This window comes from Rhinatrema bivittatum, chromosome 11, assembly GCF_901001135.1.
Source record: "Rhinatrema bivittatum chromosome 11, aRhiBiv1.1, whole genome shotgun sequence".
Classification (NCBI taxonomy): domain Eukaryota; kingdom Metazoa; phylum Chordata; class Amphibia; order Gymnophiona; family Rhinatrematidae; genus Rhinatrema; species Rhinatrema bivittatum.
In genome coordinates, this window is record NC_042625.1 from 70,128,423 (window position 1) to 70,141,796 (window position 13,374).

The 13,374-nt window shown below is 45.5% G+C and overlaps 1 protein-coding gene across 8 annotated transcripts; it reads right to left on the bottom strand.

Moving 5' to 3' along the window:
- Positions 1 to 736: 736 nt before the first annotated feature.
- On the bottom strand, positions 737 to 11,591 carry LOC115100811 (probable G-protein coupled receptor 132). 8 transcript variants are annotated; one of them, XM_029619722.1, is made up of 6 exons: positions 11,406 to 11,591; positions 10,833 to 10,956; positions 5,884 to 5,937; positions 4,011 to 4,085; positions 2,809 to 2,963; positions 737 to 2,165 (listed from the first exon to the last, which is right to left on the bottom strand). In XM_029619722.1, exon 6 carries the CDS (start codon positions 2,124 to 2,126, stop codon positions 1,071 to 1,073), a length of 1,056 nt encoding a protein of 351 aa, XP_029475582.1. In that variant the 5' UTR covers positions 2,127 to 2,165; positions 2,809 to 2,963; positions 4,011 to 4,085; positions 5,884 to 5,937; positions 10,833 to 10,956; positions 11,406 to 11,591; the 3' UTR covers positions 737 to 1,070. The 8 variants fall into 8 exon arrangements, with proteins under 8 accessions (XP_029475582.1, XP_029475575.1, XP_029475576.1 ...); XM_029619715.1 differs by having other exon boundaries at positions 737 to 2,170; XM_029619716.1 differs by lacking the exon at positions 10,833 to 10,956 and having other exon boundaries at positions 737 to 2,170.
- Positions 11,592 to 13,374: the final 1,783 nt, after the last annotated feature.

Below are 13,374 nucleotides of genomic sequence, written 5' to 3' on the forward strand. Positions count from 1 at the left end.
CCTCCCGAATCCCTGTCCTTCCCAGACGAATAATATCCCCATTCCTTCCTAAATCCCTTTCATCCCAGATCAATAATACCCTTACTCCAAATCCCACCAACACAAAAACCCCAGATCAATGACACAAATTCCTCTAGCCCTCCCATCAATAACAGTCCCTCCTGCACTCCAAATCTTTCTTACGCCCTAGTCATTTATTCCTCATCATTCTCCCCCTCAAATTAATAGATTGAGGGCTAAATTCTTTATTTTTTTTGTTATCCGCTTTGTGACTATCTTGGGAAAGGCAAAATATCAAATGTTCATAAATAAGTAAATCAGATTTAAAGCAGGCTCTACATCTTCATGCCTGCCTTGTGTGGAGGAAGGATGTAAAACCAGGACCAGCTTTCCTTAGGCGCTGTGGAGCCATCCAGCAACGTTGCTTTCAGAGGGTTTGAATTTTGTGCTGAGTGGCAGGGGAGGTTTATAGATTTGACTTTATCCATGTGTTCACTGTTGATCTCATTTTCCTATCAAGAGCCCCCTTCTGGACATTACAGAGCATTGCATAGTCTTAGTTTCTAGCAAAATGTTTGACAAAAATGAATAGGAATATAGAATGCAGTCGGAGCATCATACACCTAAAATATGAATATAGCATGAACAGCTAAATAGAGATCTAATGGAAAAAGACACCCAAAGTAGAATTGCAGCAAAAAGACAGCTAAATAGCGACCTCAGGGGAGGTGATAAAAAAGATTCACATATTTTATTCCAAAAATGTATAACAAAAGGTATTCCTGGTCATAATTCCTGGGCAGATAATTCATGTAACAACTTTTAACAAGTAATATTTTGAACTTGAAATTATTTTGTAAAGTTGAAAACTCATTTGAAAAGCGAATCTCTCAGTCCCAATTCTGTCCATAGCTGGTGGAGGGAGATGGGCAGATTGAGCTCTCACCTGGCCCTGGTTTCTGGTGCTGCAGTTCTAATTCAGACAGCACTGAGCTTTGAGATCCTGGCTCTCCAGCTCTAGCTGGGTTCCTGATTAACTTACTTCTCCTTCCTGGGGGCTGTTATTGTGGTTACGACAGTTGTAAGCTGACGGCCCGCAGTCCTGGCATCGAGATTTGCGCTTGTGCCACAGAATTCTGGCTCCCAGCCCGCTGGCAGCCAAAAGCCCTCCTGACGTCCTTCTTCATGCTATCACTGACCAGCATGTAAAGGACAGGATCCAAGGCACTATTCAGACTGGACACAGCCAGGGACACAGAAAAGACGACGTGAACTTTCTGTTCAAAAGCACAGCTGGAGCAGGGACCCGTGTGAGAGAAGACAGCTGTGCGTGCCAGCAGCAGGAGGTGGTAGGGAGCAAAGCAGAGCAGGAAGATGCCGATGATGGCGAAGGACAAGCGCTTGACCTTGACCTTCTTTTGGATACTGAGGGTTCTGCTCTGGTTCACGCCCTGGAAGATCCTCAGGTAGGAGAAAGTCAGGACCAACAGAGGCAGTAAGAAGCCCGCCGTGAACCGGAAGTAGTTGAAGGCGGCGACACTACCCTGCAGTGGATACCTATCATAGCAGGTGGCATTCTCTTGCTTTCCGGCTCTCACAGATACGCCCAGATGAAAGGTGAACACCAGCAAGGTGACCAGGCCACTAACCAGGCCTGCTGTCCTACGGCTGCGCAGGAACAGCGAGCGGATGGGATACACTACTGCTAGGTAGCGGTCCAGAGAGATACAGCAGAGCAACAGGACACTGATGTACATGTTGGAATAGAAGATAAAAGCCACCAGGTAGCATACGGGGCCTCCCAGGGTCCAGACGTGGCCATTGAGAACATAGATAATCCACAAGGGGAGCGTAAGGATGTAGAGCAAGTCACAGATGGCCAGATTGAACAGGTAGATCCCCAGGACATTCTTCTGATGCTGCACCTGTAACACGATAGGCCACAGGGTCAGGGCATTGGTGGCCAGGCCCAGGAGGAAGACCACACCATACAGGCAAGCAATGGGCACCTGGCCGGACTGGAAATTTATCCCACAGCGGGCTTGCTCGTGGGGGCAGGTTGCGCTTGCATTGAACCCAGGCCTCGTGGTCTGCAGCAGAGGGTCAGGAGTCAGGCTGGGGATCATGATGGCTTGTTCTGAGGAAGGAGAAGTGTGTGGCCAATGCTAAACTGCAAGGAGAGGAGGGAGAGCATCAGTGAGATCAGAGGGAAGGTAGGAAGTGACCATGTTAGCTTGTCAAACACTAAATCAATTTAAAAAGTAAAGGAAAGGTGTGACATGATGCGGCCTTTCCCCATTGGGGTTTTCCATTTCTCTTCATGTCTTATTTATTTATTTATATATTTGAAAGATTTATATTCCACTGATCTGCAAATCTCAGCGGATTGCAAAAGAACATGCAAAAATAAAATCAGACAGAGAAACAAAGGACAAAACTAACTCATCAAATTATTCCAAAAGTGACAAGTCAGGATTAAACAAAACGCCTTACAGTACAGTACATGAGAACGAATTTTGAGAAAGGATCTAGGGATACAGGCCAAAAGGCTAAATGAAGGTCAGTTTGAGAAGGCCATGGTGAAAAGGGGCAAGATAAATTCTGAAGAGGGTAGCAGAGAGAGAGAGGAACCTCAGCGGTTAGAGGGTGTGAAACAGAAGAGGCCTTCCATGTCTTGAGAAAACAGGGTGGGAGGGAGCAAGGGGAAAAGGCAGAAGAAGAGGACTGGTCTGGGAAGGAGGTAGATACCCACACTCCTGCTGTTGGTGTATGCGTACATTGGAGAGAAGAGGTTGCTAGATCACTGACCTAGGAAGCAGAAGCCCACTGTTTCTGTTCTGTGTGAGATCTTGAGTGAGTTGTTTAACTTTTCTGTGCCATGCCTTTTAGCTTACAAGCTCTTTGGCGTGTGGGTGCTGTAGGCATGTGAAGGATCTTGCATAGTGCTGCGGACACCAATGTTTCTGTGAATGTAGAAGCAAAGAAGGATGATTACTCTCTTCAGCCTGTCATTCACCTCCATAAGAGTGCATCAGTAGCCACATAATAAATAGAGTTGTGCATCGTTTTTTGTGTTCGTGTCGTTCTTCGTTTTTTGGCCACCATGGAAAATGTCGGTTTTTTTCGGTTCGGGTCTTTTTTTTCACGAAAAATCGATTTTTAGTTAGTGCACGCTAACTCCCCGTTAGCGCGCGCTAACTCCCGTTAGTGCGCACTAACAAAAACCGTTAGATTTTGTTACTTTTTGTTAGTTTTTGTTAGTGCGCACTAACGGGAGATAGCACGCTCTAACGGGGAGTTAGCGCGCACTGACTCCCGTTAGTGCGCACTGATCGGAAAAACGAATTTTTGCGAAAAAACAGGAAAATCCTGATTTTTTTCGGGCTCCCTGAAACATACCAAATTGGACAATTTTGTTGCAATTTTCCAATTCGGCAAAAACGAATGCACATCTCTAATAATAAACCGGCTGCAAGGTCAGAAAAAAAACCACACACACACATACCTTCTTGCCCCACACTGGGGAAGAGCTGTCTCCCTTACTCTTACCTCCATGGTTTCCCCCTTTGTCCCAGTCTGGGGCCAGGCTCCCTCTTATCCCCAGAATTCCCAGTCTAGGGAGCAGTATCACTACCCAGTTCTGTACTGGGAGAGGCTTGTATCTCCCCCTTGGTTTCTATAGCTCTCTGTGGTTTGTAAGACTGTCTAGGTTGGTGATCACCTGTGCTCCCTTAATCACCAGACAGATCATCAGGTTTAAGGAAAGGACAAAGGCAGAAATGGGGCACACAAAGGTCAGGGTCCTGGACTTCAAAGGAGAGATTTACAAAACTGCATTTCAATGCCAACGCCATAGGCTTTGCACCAGTTCTCAAAAGGAAAAGTCTCTGCATGCCCTTAGAAAGTGACCCTGAGGAAGAGGACCTGCAGATATTAGCACCTGTTTTTCCTGCAGAAAGTTTGCTCCTGGCAGACATAATAAGGTGCGTTCAGTGGAGTGCACAGTTTACCTGCAGTTGTGTCCAATTTCTTTTCAATCCCTCTATGATGTTCTCTGGCAACAGATTCCACTGCTTGATTGTGCACTGAATGAAAAAAGTACTTCTTGTGATTTGCTTTGAATCTGCTGCTTGTTAGTTTCATTGACTGCCCCCCTTCTTTTAGTGGTATTTGAAAGGGTAAATAACAATCCTTCGTTTCCTCGTTCCACCCCACTCATTATTTTATGAACTTTTCTCATGTCCCCTCTCAGCCGTCTCTTCCAAGTTACAGAGCCCCGGCCTGCGTTCCATCCCCTTTATCATTTCCGTTGCCCTCCTCTGCACCTTTTCTAGTTCCGCTGTGTCTTTTTGAGATGGCAGTAACCAGAACAATGGTCGCACCATGGTTTGATAGAGAGGCAATATGATATTTTCCATGTTATGCTTCATTTCTTTTCAGATCATTCCTAATACTATTTGCTTTCTGCCCACTGCCACACTCTGAGCTGAGGATTTCAGAGTATTGTCCCCAAGGGCTCCGAGTTCCTTTTCCTGAGCTGTGACTCCTAATACAGATCCCAGCATTGTATACTTGTAGTTAGGATTATTTTTCCCTATGTGCATCACTTTGCACTATTCCACATTACATTTCAGATGCCTACTCTCCCAGTCTCACAAGGTCCTGCTGTATTTCCTCACAATCTGCTGCTGTTTTAATAACTTTAAATAATTTTGTGTCATCTGCAGATGTGATTACCTTGCACATCTGCAAATCACTTTTCCAAATCACTTATGAATATGTTAAATAATACAGGCTCCAGTACTCTACTAATGGCGTTTCTCCATTCCCACCCTCTGTTCCTGACTTTTATTCCCAATCCACAATAGGATACTGTCTCCTGTCTCATGACTTTTTAATTTCCTGAGGAGTCACTCATAAGGGACTTTATCAAATACCTTCTGAAAATCCAAATACATTATATCAGCTGATCACTTTTACCTACATGTTTATTTACACTTTAAAAAAAAATCTAATAGATATGTAAGGCAAGACTTCCTTTGCTAAAACTATGTTGCTTCTTCCCCCTTAGACCAAGTCTATACATATGGCTAATAATTTAGTTTTTAAAAATAGCTTCTATCATTTTGCCCTGCACCAACATCAGACTCACCAATCTATAGTTTCCCAGATAATTCAAGAGCCCTTTTTAAATGGTGGGTTACAGATTACTAGTAACAGGTTTGCAATTTCATGTTTGGATTTTTTTTTTTATTCTAGGGTGGATGCCATCTGGTGTGGGTGATTTGTTACTCTTTAGTTTGTCAATTTGATCATCTTCCAGTATCACAGAGATTTGTTTAAATTGCTCATAAGAACATAAGAACATGCCATACTGGGTCAGACCAAGGGTCCATTAAGCCCAGCATCCTGTTTCCAACAGTGGCCAATCCAGGCCATAAGAACCTGGCAAGTACCCAAAAACTAAGTCTATTCCATGTTACCATTGCTAGTAATAGCAGTGGTTATTATCTAAGTCAACTTAATTAATAGCAGGTAATGGACTTTTCCTCCAAGAACTTATCCAATCCTATACTAACTATACTATACTAACTGCTCTAACCACATCTTCTGGCAACAAATTCCAGAGTTTAATTGTGCGTTGAATGAAAATCATCACCATCAAAGAATGTTTCCAGCATGGGTAAGTTCCCAACAGCCTCCTCAGTAAAGATCAAGGCAAAGAATTCATTCAGTTTTTTGTTGGGTTTTTTTTTTTTTGCTATTTCCTTGTCCTCCCTGAACATCCCTTTTACTCCTTAGTCATCTGGCAGCCCAACTGACTCCCTCACAGGATTTTTGCTTCAAATGATTTTTGAAAACGATTTTATTATTATTATTTACCTCTATGCAAGCTTCTTCTAAAAAGGAACCATTGAAAGGGCACCAAAACGTATGCTAGAAAATAAAAACAAGAGGGAAAAAAGAGTGGTTACAGAGATGTCTGAGAAAGGAAGGGCATAAAGATTTAGCATTTAAAAGGCAGAGAAAGAGGATAGAGGAAAGAATATCTGGAAAAGCCAACAGAAGCAGGAAAGGTAGCCAGGATGACAAAGGCAGGAGCAGGTATGTCAGGTATGTCGGTGAAAGAAGGAAAGGCAGAGGTGGGATTATCCTGCTGCTAATCTTTACATTATCGGTCTTACCTCCCATCTATTATTAAAATTGCCATTAACATTGGAATAATTTCATCGTTAGTTTAATCGTTCCTTTATCTTAAATTGTTCTTAATTGATATTTAATATGTTCACCTTTTTTTAATATTGTCTGTAAAGCTTGTTGCTAATTTTTTTGTTTATTGTAAACCGAGGTGATGTTATTAACGTGCCGTGGTATATAAAAAAAAAAATAAATCACTAAATAAATAAATAAATAAATAAATAAATAAGAAGAGAAAGGAGGAATGAGTGGAGGACAAGAAACAAAGCAGAGACTCTGAACAATAATTCATTTTTTACTGGAGAAGGGTGGCTGATAGTAGGAAGGGCAATATGTGACAGGGTAAGACATCACTCCTTTCAGAGACAAGAGGCCTGCTGCAGATCTGGAAGTGGCCAAAGTTATGGGGCTGGATGGGATACAGTCCAAGATATTAAGGGAGCTTACAGAAATTCTAACAGCTCTGCCGATGAATCTGTATAAATTCAGTTCATTGTTGGCTTGCTCACAACAGAATCAAATTAAACACAGAGAAGACCAAAGGTTTGCTTCTTTTCTGAGTTTAAAACACTATCCCCCGAAATTCCCACAGTTTTCACTGTGTGTTTAATTGTCCAAAAGGCTAGAAATCTTGGTATAATTCTGATAATAACTTATTAATGAACTCACATATCTCTAAAGTCGTATCTCTGACATTTTACAAACTCTGGCTAGTAAGAAAATTAAAGCCCTTTCTCGATCAGCAAGTTTTCCGGACAGTGTTACAATCTCTTATATTAAACCAATTACATTATTGCAACTCTTTGTACTTCAGCATTCCAGCAATAATGATTTGTCTACTACAAGTCATTCAGAACGCTACAGCATCGATTTTAAGTGGCACCTGTTTTAGAGCCCATATTACACCAACTTTGTATAACCTTCACTGGTCCTGTTTAGAATCCAAAATAAAATCTTAACCCTGGTACATAATTTAGTTTACAAGGACATGTCACCACAGCTGAAGGCTTCATTTTGCCTTTATAAACCCACAAGACAGCCTCAGTCCTCCACTAAGAACCTACTTGATGTTCCAACCCCAAAAGTAGCTCCGCTGGATATTACTCCGAAAAGAGCTTTTTCGGTAACAGGAACCAGCTTGTGGAATTCGATCTCAGACTATTTACGTGAGATCACATCCTCAAAGTTGTATAAAAAGGTGCTAAAAACATTTCTTTTCAAAAAAGCATTCAAAGCTGCAAAAGGACCCCCTCAATTGAATGAGCGTCAGGCAAGAGGCGCTCCATGCATTGTACGAACGTTTCCAGAGCAAATGATTGTTACTTCTGTTTGCTAGTTTTTATTGTTTGTTTGTTATTATGAATGTTTTTACCGCTAACCGCCTCGTGCGATATTGTAGAGTGTGGGCTATACATTTTCTAAAATAAATACAAATTTTAAAAAAAATTGTTTGCTCGGTTTTTTGAAGATGGGAGTAGTTCTGCACTAAAATCTGCCACCCTGAGGGAATGAGAAGTAATCTAAGAAGTGCTTGAGAGGATTGGTAGCTAAACTGCAGTGCCAAAAAGTGCAGAGCCCTGCACTGAAGGTGCAGAAACCCATGGGACCAGGACTTGATGGGGGATGAGAAACTCCTGTGCTCTAAGCAGCTCAATCACTGGACAAACTGGCACCCAGGTTAAGGGTTGCTTTTGGCATCCCTCTTCTCTTTTGGACTCCCATACTCACAGACTGATGGACTGAGTTAAAAGGGCAGCATGGTGCACCCCCTACCCCCTGACCTCGCTCGGTGAATGCCCTGCTTGCCCACTCCTTGCAACAGCCAGGACACAAAGTATGAGAGAGATCTCGGGATGATCCTTTCTGAGGTTCTCAAGACAATGAAAAACTGTGATATGGCGGTGGCCAGAATCGGAGGAGTGCATAGGGAGCGGCGGAACTAGCAGAAAAAAAAAAAAAAGAGCTGATGACTCTGTAGCATTTGTTGATGAGATCTCAACTACACTGTTGGGTTGATTTCTAGAGACCACCAAAAACACAGACCTGCTGGAAGTGGTCCAGAAAAAGACTATGGTGTGGGGTCTGCACCAAAATGTGTTTACTTTGGAGGGAAACAGAGACAGGAGGATATGATAGAGATATTGTAATACCTCAGAGCTGTACGAAATGCATAAGCAACAAATATTATCCAGTAGAAAGGAAGTCCTGTGCCCTGTTAACCCTCGCTCATTGCCCCAGGGCCAGTGGGCCAGGCAGCATGGCCACTAGCCACATGCCCGACTCCCCAGCCACTATCCCAACAATTCACAGGCCAGTTCACTTCCATGGGAGAAGCGGGGACCCCAGCAGACCACTTTCACAAACAGCAGTGTTGCCTCCGGCACAAACCCTTCAGGCCGATTCCAAAATGTCTACATCTCTCGAGCCTCAGGGAAGGGCTTTTCACCCTCACCCTGTCCAACAATGTACATCACCAGGATGTGTTGATTTCCATTTGGTGTTCTTTCTTTTCAATGTTTTTTGTCCTGCAGCCTCCCCTCCCACTGCTTTGGGCTTCCAGCTCACTCAGAACTGAGCTCTGGTAGGGTTATGTCCCCATGAGCCTTCATTCTCATCTACCGAGAGCTTTCCCTTCATTTTTTTAGACATTCTTTCTGCAAGAAAGCGCTCTTTGTCCTGGTCACGGCTATTCAGTTTTCTGTCTGTGAGCCTCCGGGGCAGCCACATGGGAGCACTGTACTGGGAAAGGCAGCACACGGAGGCTGTGCTTGGCCTCGTGCATCTTGGCAGTCCAGGAGAGCAGACACAAGCCAGCACTGGCGGAGAATGGCAAGAAACGGCAGCCAGAGCCTTGGACTCTCCCTACACACGGGTGCACATGTCTAGCTGACCCAGCAAAGCTGCTGCAAGAAGCCACTATGCCAGAAAAATGGAGTGCGTTAAGCTGCAGCCCCTAGACCCATGCCTGGCCGTCCAAACATGGCTGGTCCGGAGGGGCAGTCCCATGAGCAAGCTGTAGCACTGGGGATAATGTGACTAGGAGAAAGCACACAGACTGCAGTACTCCTCCTGGGAGCCCTCTCCCCATCTGGCGATTGCAGCCGCAGTCCTGATCCAGGCACCACACAGCTCCTTCTAGAAGAGGAGGTCCCTAAACTTTGGCCTGAGAGCGTGACTTGGAGCTTGATCCGGCCCACAGGAGGTGCTGGATCTGGCTTGCAGTGAGGGTGGTGGGTACACATTCCACTGCTACTTCCCGCTCAGTCACTCGATGTCAGGCGTGCAAGCGAAGCGCCAGCATGCCGGTGCACAGCCACCACTGACTGGCTGCTTTATGCATTGCTGGCATTAGTGCTGCTTGTGCAAATGGAACCACTTGGGCCACAGACAGCCGGAGAAGCTGCAGCACAGCCATAAGGAGTTTGTGGAGGGTGGTGCAGGCCTTGGGGTGCTGCAGAGCTGCCAGGGAAAGCCAGGTAAGGATGGTGGTTCTTGGAGCTCCTGAGCCTGCAGCTCTTCAGGACTGTGGAGGAGGGAGCATGGACATCATCCCTTATAGTTACAGGCTTTGAGGTGCGGAGTGCCGAAATTCTCATTAATAGAACTCAGATGCAAAGTCCAAGTGCATCTCCCTGGATTAGGGTCTCCGGAGGAGATTGTGTTTCTCATACCGCTAATCTGGCAAGAGGGGGGAGTGAGGGGTGGGAGAAAGTGATGAGAAAGGGGAAAAAAAGTAGAGATGGAGAAAGAGTGCCTAGGGGGTTGTGAGTGAGAGAGTGCAACACACACACGTACCATATCGCCATCCATCCACCCTCTCTGCCCCCTACTTCCCTAGGTGGGTAGATATTCGGGGAACAGGGGAGGCAGAAGACAAAATTGCTGGGGATGTGGCAGGGTTGCCAACTTTGTGGAGATCTTATTGCTGACACTATCTGGAACCTGCACCCTGCCTCCACTAGCATTTCAAAGCACCAAAAGGGCCAGACATGCCCCTCCACCCCAAAAAACCTTCTCGATTAACAACTCTGAGGGGCACTCTTGCTCTCCTTCCCTTCCCTTCCTACCCCAGCCCCTCTTGGTGATTTGAAATGTCCTATGTGATCCTTCTCTTGAAAGGTATGGGGGCCCCTGTTCTAGAACCTGGTATGGGTGCACCACAGGTGAGACCATAGATATTGCTATTGTGCGATGGTCTGGGTCTCTCTCTCCCCCCCCCCCCCCCCATGCACAGTATATTCCAGTCAAGCTATCAAACCAGGACTCTGCTGAGATGCAGCTAAACTGACCCCCAAGGTTGACACACAGGAAAAGACTTCTAGGCGGTATAGGGTCTTGTACTGATCCTCCATTAGGGGCTTGATTTTATAAAAAGGTTTTCTATCTAGGAGGAAAAATCTTAAGCATTGGTGGTCCCAAGTCACCTTGTTCCCAACTGCACACGGCTTTGATTGCACATCCGGTGGCACATCCGGTGGCACAAGAAGTGACTGGAATGTTTTAATCTGGAGAACTTTCAGCAAACAGCGCTCGAGGGCTAAACAGCATTGTACTTACACCCTGAAGTTTGAGCAGAGGGTGGGGGGTCGGGGGTGCTCACAAACCTCTTGTTTTTAAATGAAAAGTGTACCTACCCTCTTTTCTCTTCCACAATGCTACCGACAAAGGTAGGGCGCACAACAATTCCCAACAACTGATGGTATTCAGTGCCGCGTTAAATTATCCAAGTTTATGGCACTAATAAATCAGAAATCCGCGCTGAAAAAAAATGGAAGTAGGGGCGTATAAGGTACAATAAATAGAATAGCAATGTTGCATGGATTTCGAGGGTCGGGCCAGGTACTGAATGCAAGGGCAGCCTGTGTCTGATCCTAGGTGAGGAGCAATGCTGCACCCGTACCAGCGCAGTTCTTCGGTCTGCTGTCTGTGTCCGTTTTGGATGTGTCATAGCCGCACATTTACTATGCTAGACAGGATATCCCCCGCCGCCCCCTCCCGTCAGACTTCTCCAAACTCGACACGCTCCCACGAACCAGAGAAATGTAGGATACCGCGCAGACCTGAGCTTGTCCTGTCCCCCTCTCCGGGCTCCCGGGTCTGTGGATCTGTCTGCGCGCATGTTCGTCTCCTGTCTGCCTGTGTCTCTGTCCCTCAGCGACACCCGGACGGTAAGCCGAGGGGAGGAAAGAAAGCATGGGCATCTCTACCTCCTTAAGATGACCTTAGTCCCTTCGTGGTGGCAGAGTCCGGTGCTGGGGGACCGGGCGGTCTCGGTCTTCAGCCCGCAGGAGCCGGTATTAGGGGAAGGGGCGTTTCTGCTTGCAGGATCAGGGTCTGCCCCCGTTAGGGTTCTCCGGACTCCGTAACAGGTGCAAGGCACTCGGGCTCTTCGTACATAGCGAGGGGGGTGGGGGGGGGGGGGATAGAAGGAAACAGCCGGAGCCCGGCTCCCATTGGCCAGGAAGTTTCGGTGACGCGCTGCCAGCGGGACGCGCCAAAGATGCCGACAGGCACGAGGGAGGGAGGGACGGGGCAGGTGAGCATCACATACTGGCTGCGTCTCACTGCCTTATGTTCCCCTTCTGTGACATTTACGGATTTAAATCTCCGCTATTTAATTTTAGTTCCACGTGAGGAGTGTATACACATGCCTACTGTGAGTAAGATTTTATTATGTGTGTTCCATTTGGCAGTAAGCGATCAATAAGTTAGTAAAGAAAATAAAATCCTTGGATAGAAGACCTGCCACTTCCTCAGGCTGGGGTCAGTGTGTACAAAGGAGACCTGCCATTTCCCTTTGGGCCTGGCTAGTTCTTTTCTGGTCTCAAGTTTTAAATGTCCAAAAAATGTATTTGGTTGGAACTGAAAGGCAATCTTTTGCTGCTTCCTTTGTTGAAAGTAGAAAAGGTTGTTGCGCCTTATAGCATTGAAGGCTGTGATCTTGAGGTGCATTCAGTTTCTACACTAACCCTACAAACACAGGAAAGGAAGGCGCTAAAGGCTTCCTTTTTTCAATTAAAGATGGTAAGGCCTTCAAGAACCGGTAGTAGCAGGCATAATCGACCAGATGTGGTTCATGCATTAGTATTAAGTAAAACTGATATTGTAACTCTCTTTACTGAGGGCTGCCAAATTAATGTGCTGCAGAAAAATAATAATTGGTGCAAAATGTAAAGTGCATATTAGGTGGCCTTGGCTTCCCGTTCAATTCTCTTTTGCAGGCCCACGTTTGTAGAATGCATTCTCTGACAATATATGAGAAGGAAGGAAATATGTAAATTTGAGAAAATTATTAAAAGCCTGTTTCTTTCAACAAGCCTATGACTGAATACATGTCATGATGTGTTTTTGTGATTGCATGGTCATGTGTTTAATCATGTTTTTATTGTAATCCACATTGAACAAGTATTTCTTGGAAAGAGTGGTCTATAAATTGTTTTAAATAAAATAAATAAATTTTAGCGGTTCTCTTCTTCCCCTCTCCTCCACCCCGCCCTTCCCATCCTCTCCATTAGGACGAGCATAGGACTTGCAGAGGGTCCATCGAGCCCAGCATCTTGTCTCCGAGCGAGACCAATCCAGGTTGCAGGTACCCGGCCGATCCCTTAAAGTAGATCTAATTCCTGTTACTCCCAGGGATAGCAATAGCTTTCTTTAGTCTACCTGGCTAATAATGTGCAATGGCCTTTTCCTCCAGGAACTTGTCCAAACCTCGCTATACCAGTCACCGTGACCATATCCTCTGGCAGCAGATTCCACAGCTTGATTCTGCACCGCGTGAAAAAGTACTTTCTCTGATTTATTTTGAATTTGCTGGTTGGTAGTTTCATGGAGTCTGCCCTAGTTTTTGTATTATTGAAAGGGTAAATAATCGTCCTTTATTTATCCTTTATGGCTTTAGCCTGAGAAGGGATTGAGGAAGTGCATTCTTAGTTCAGGTGGAACTCTTGAAGTAACTTAAACAATTGCAGAGATTGTTGAGCTTGTACTTAGTGCCTGAAGAAACCTTAGCCTCTTCAAACACAGCTGCTTAACCCTCCCCCACTCCCACCCCAGCTCTCACTTCCCAAACACCAGCTTCCTGCAAAAAGTCCTGGGTCTGCCCTTTACCCAAGGCGTGGGGGAAAGTTAGGGGCTTTCCGTAGAAGGCGGTCAGGGCAGCAGAGGGGAAACTAG

Bases quoted from the DNA above. Each gene is read 5' to 3' on its own strand.
- LOC115100811 (XM_029619720.1), bottom strand. From the start codon at position 2,126: ATGATCCCCAGCCTGACTCCTGACCCTCTGCTGCAGACCACGAGGCCT.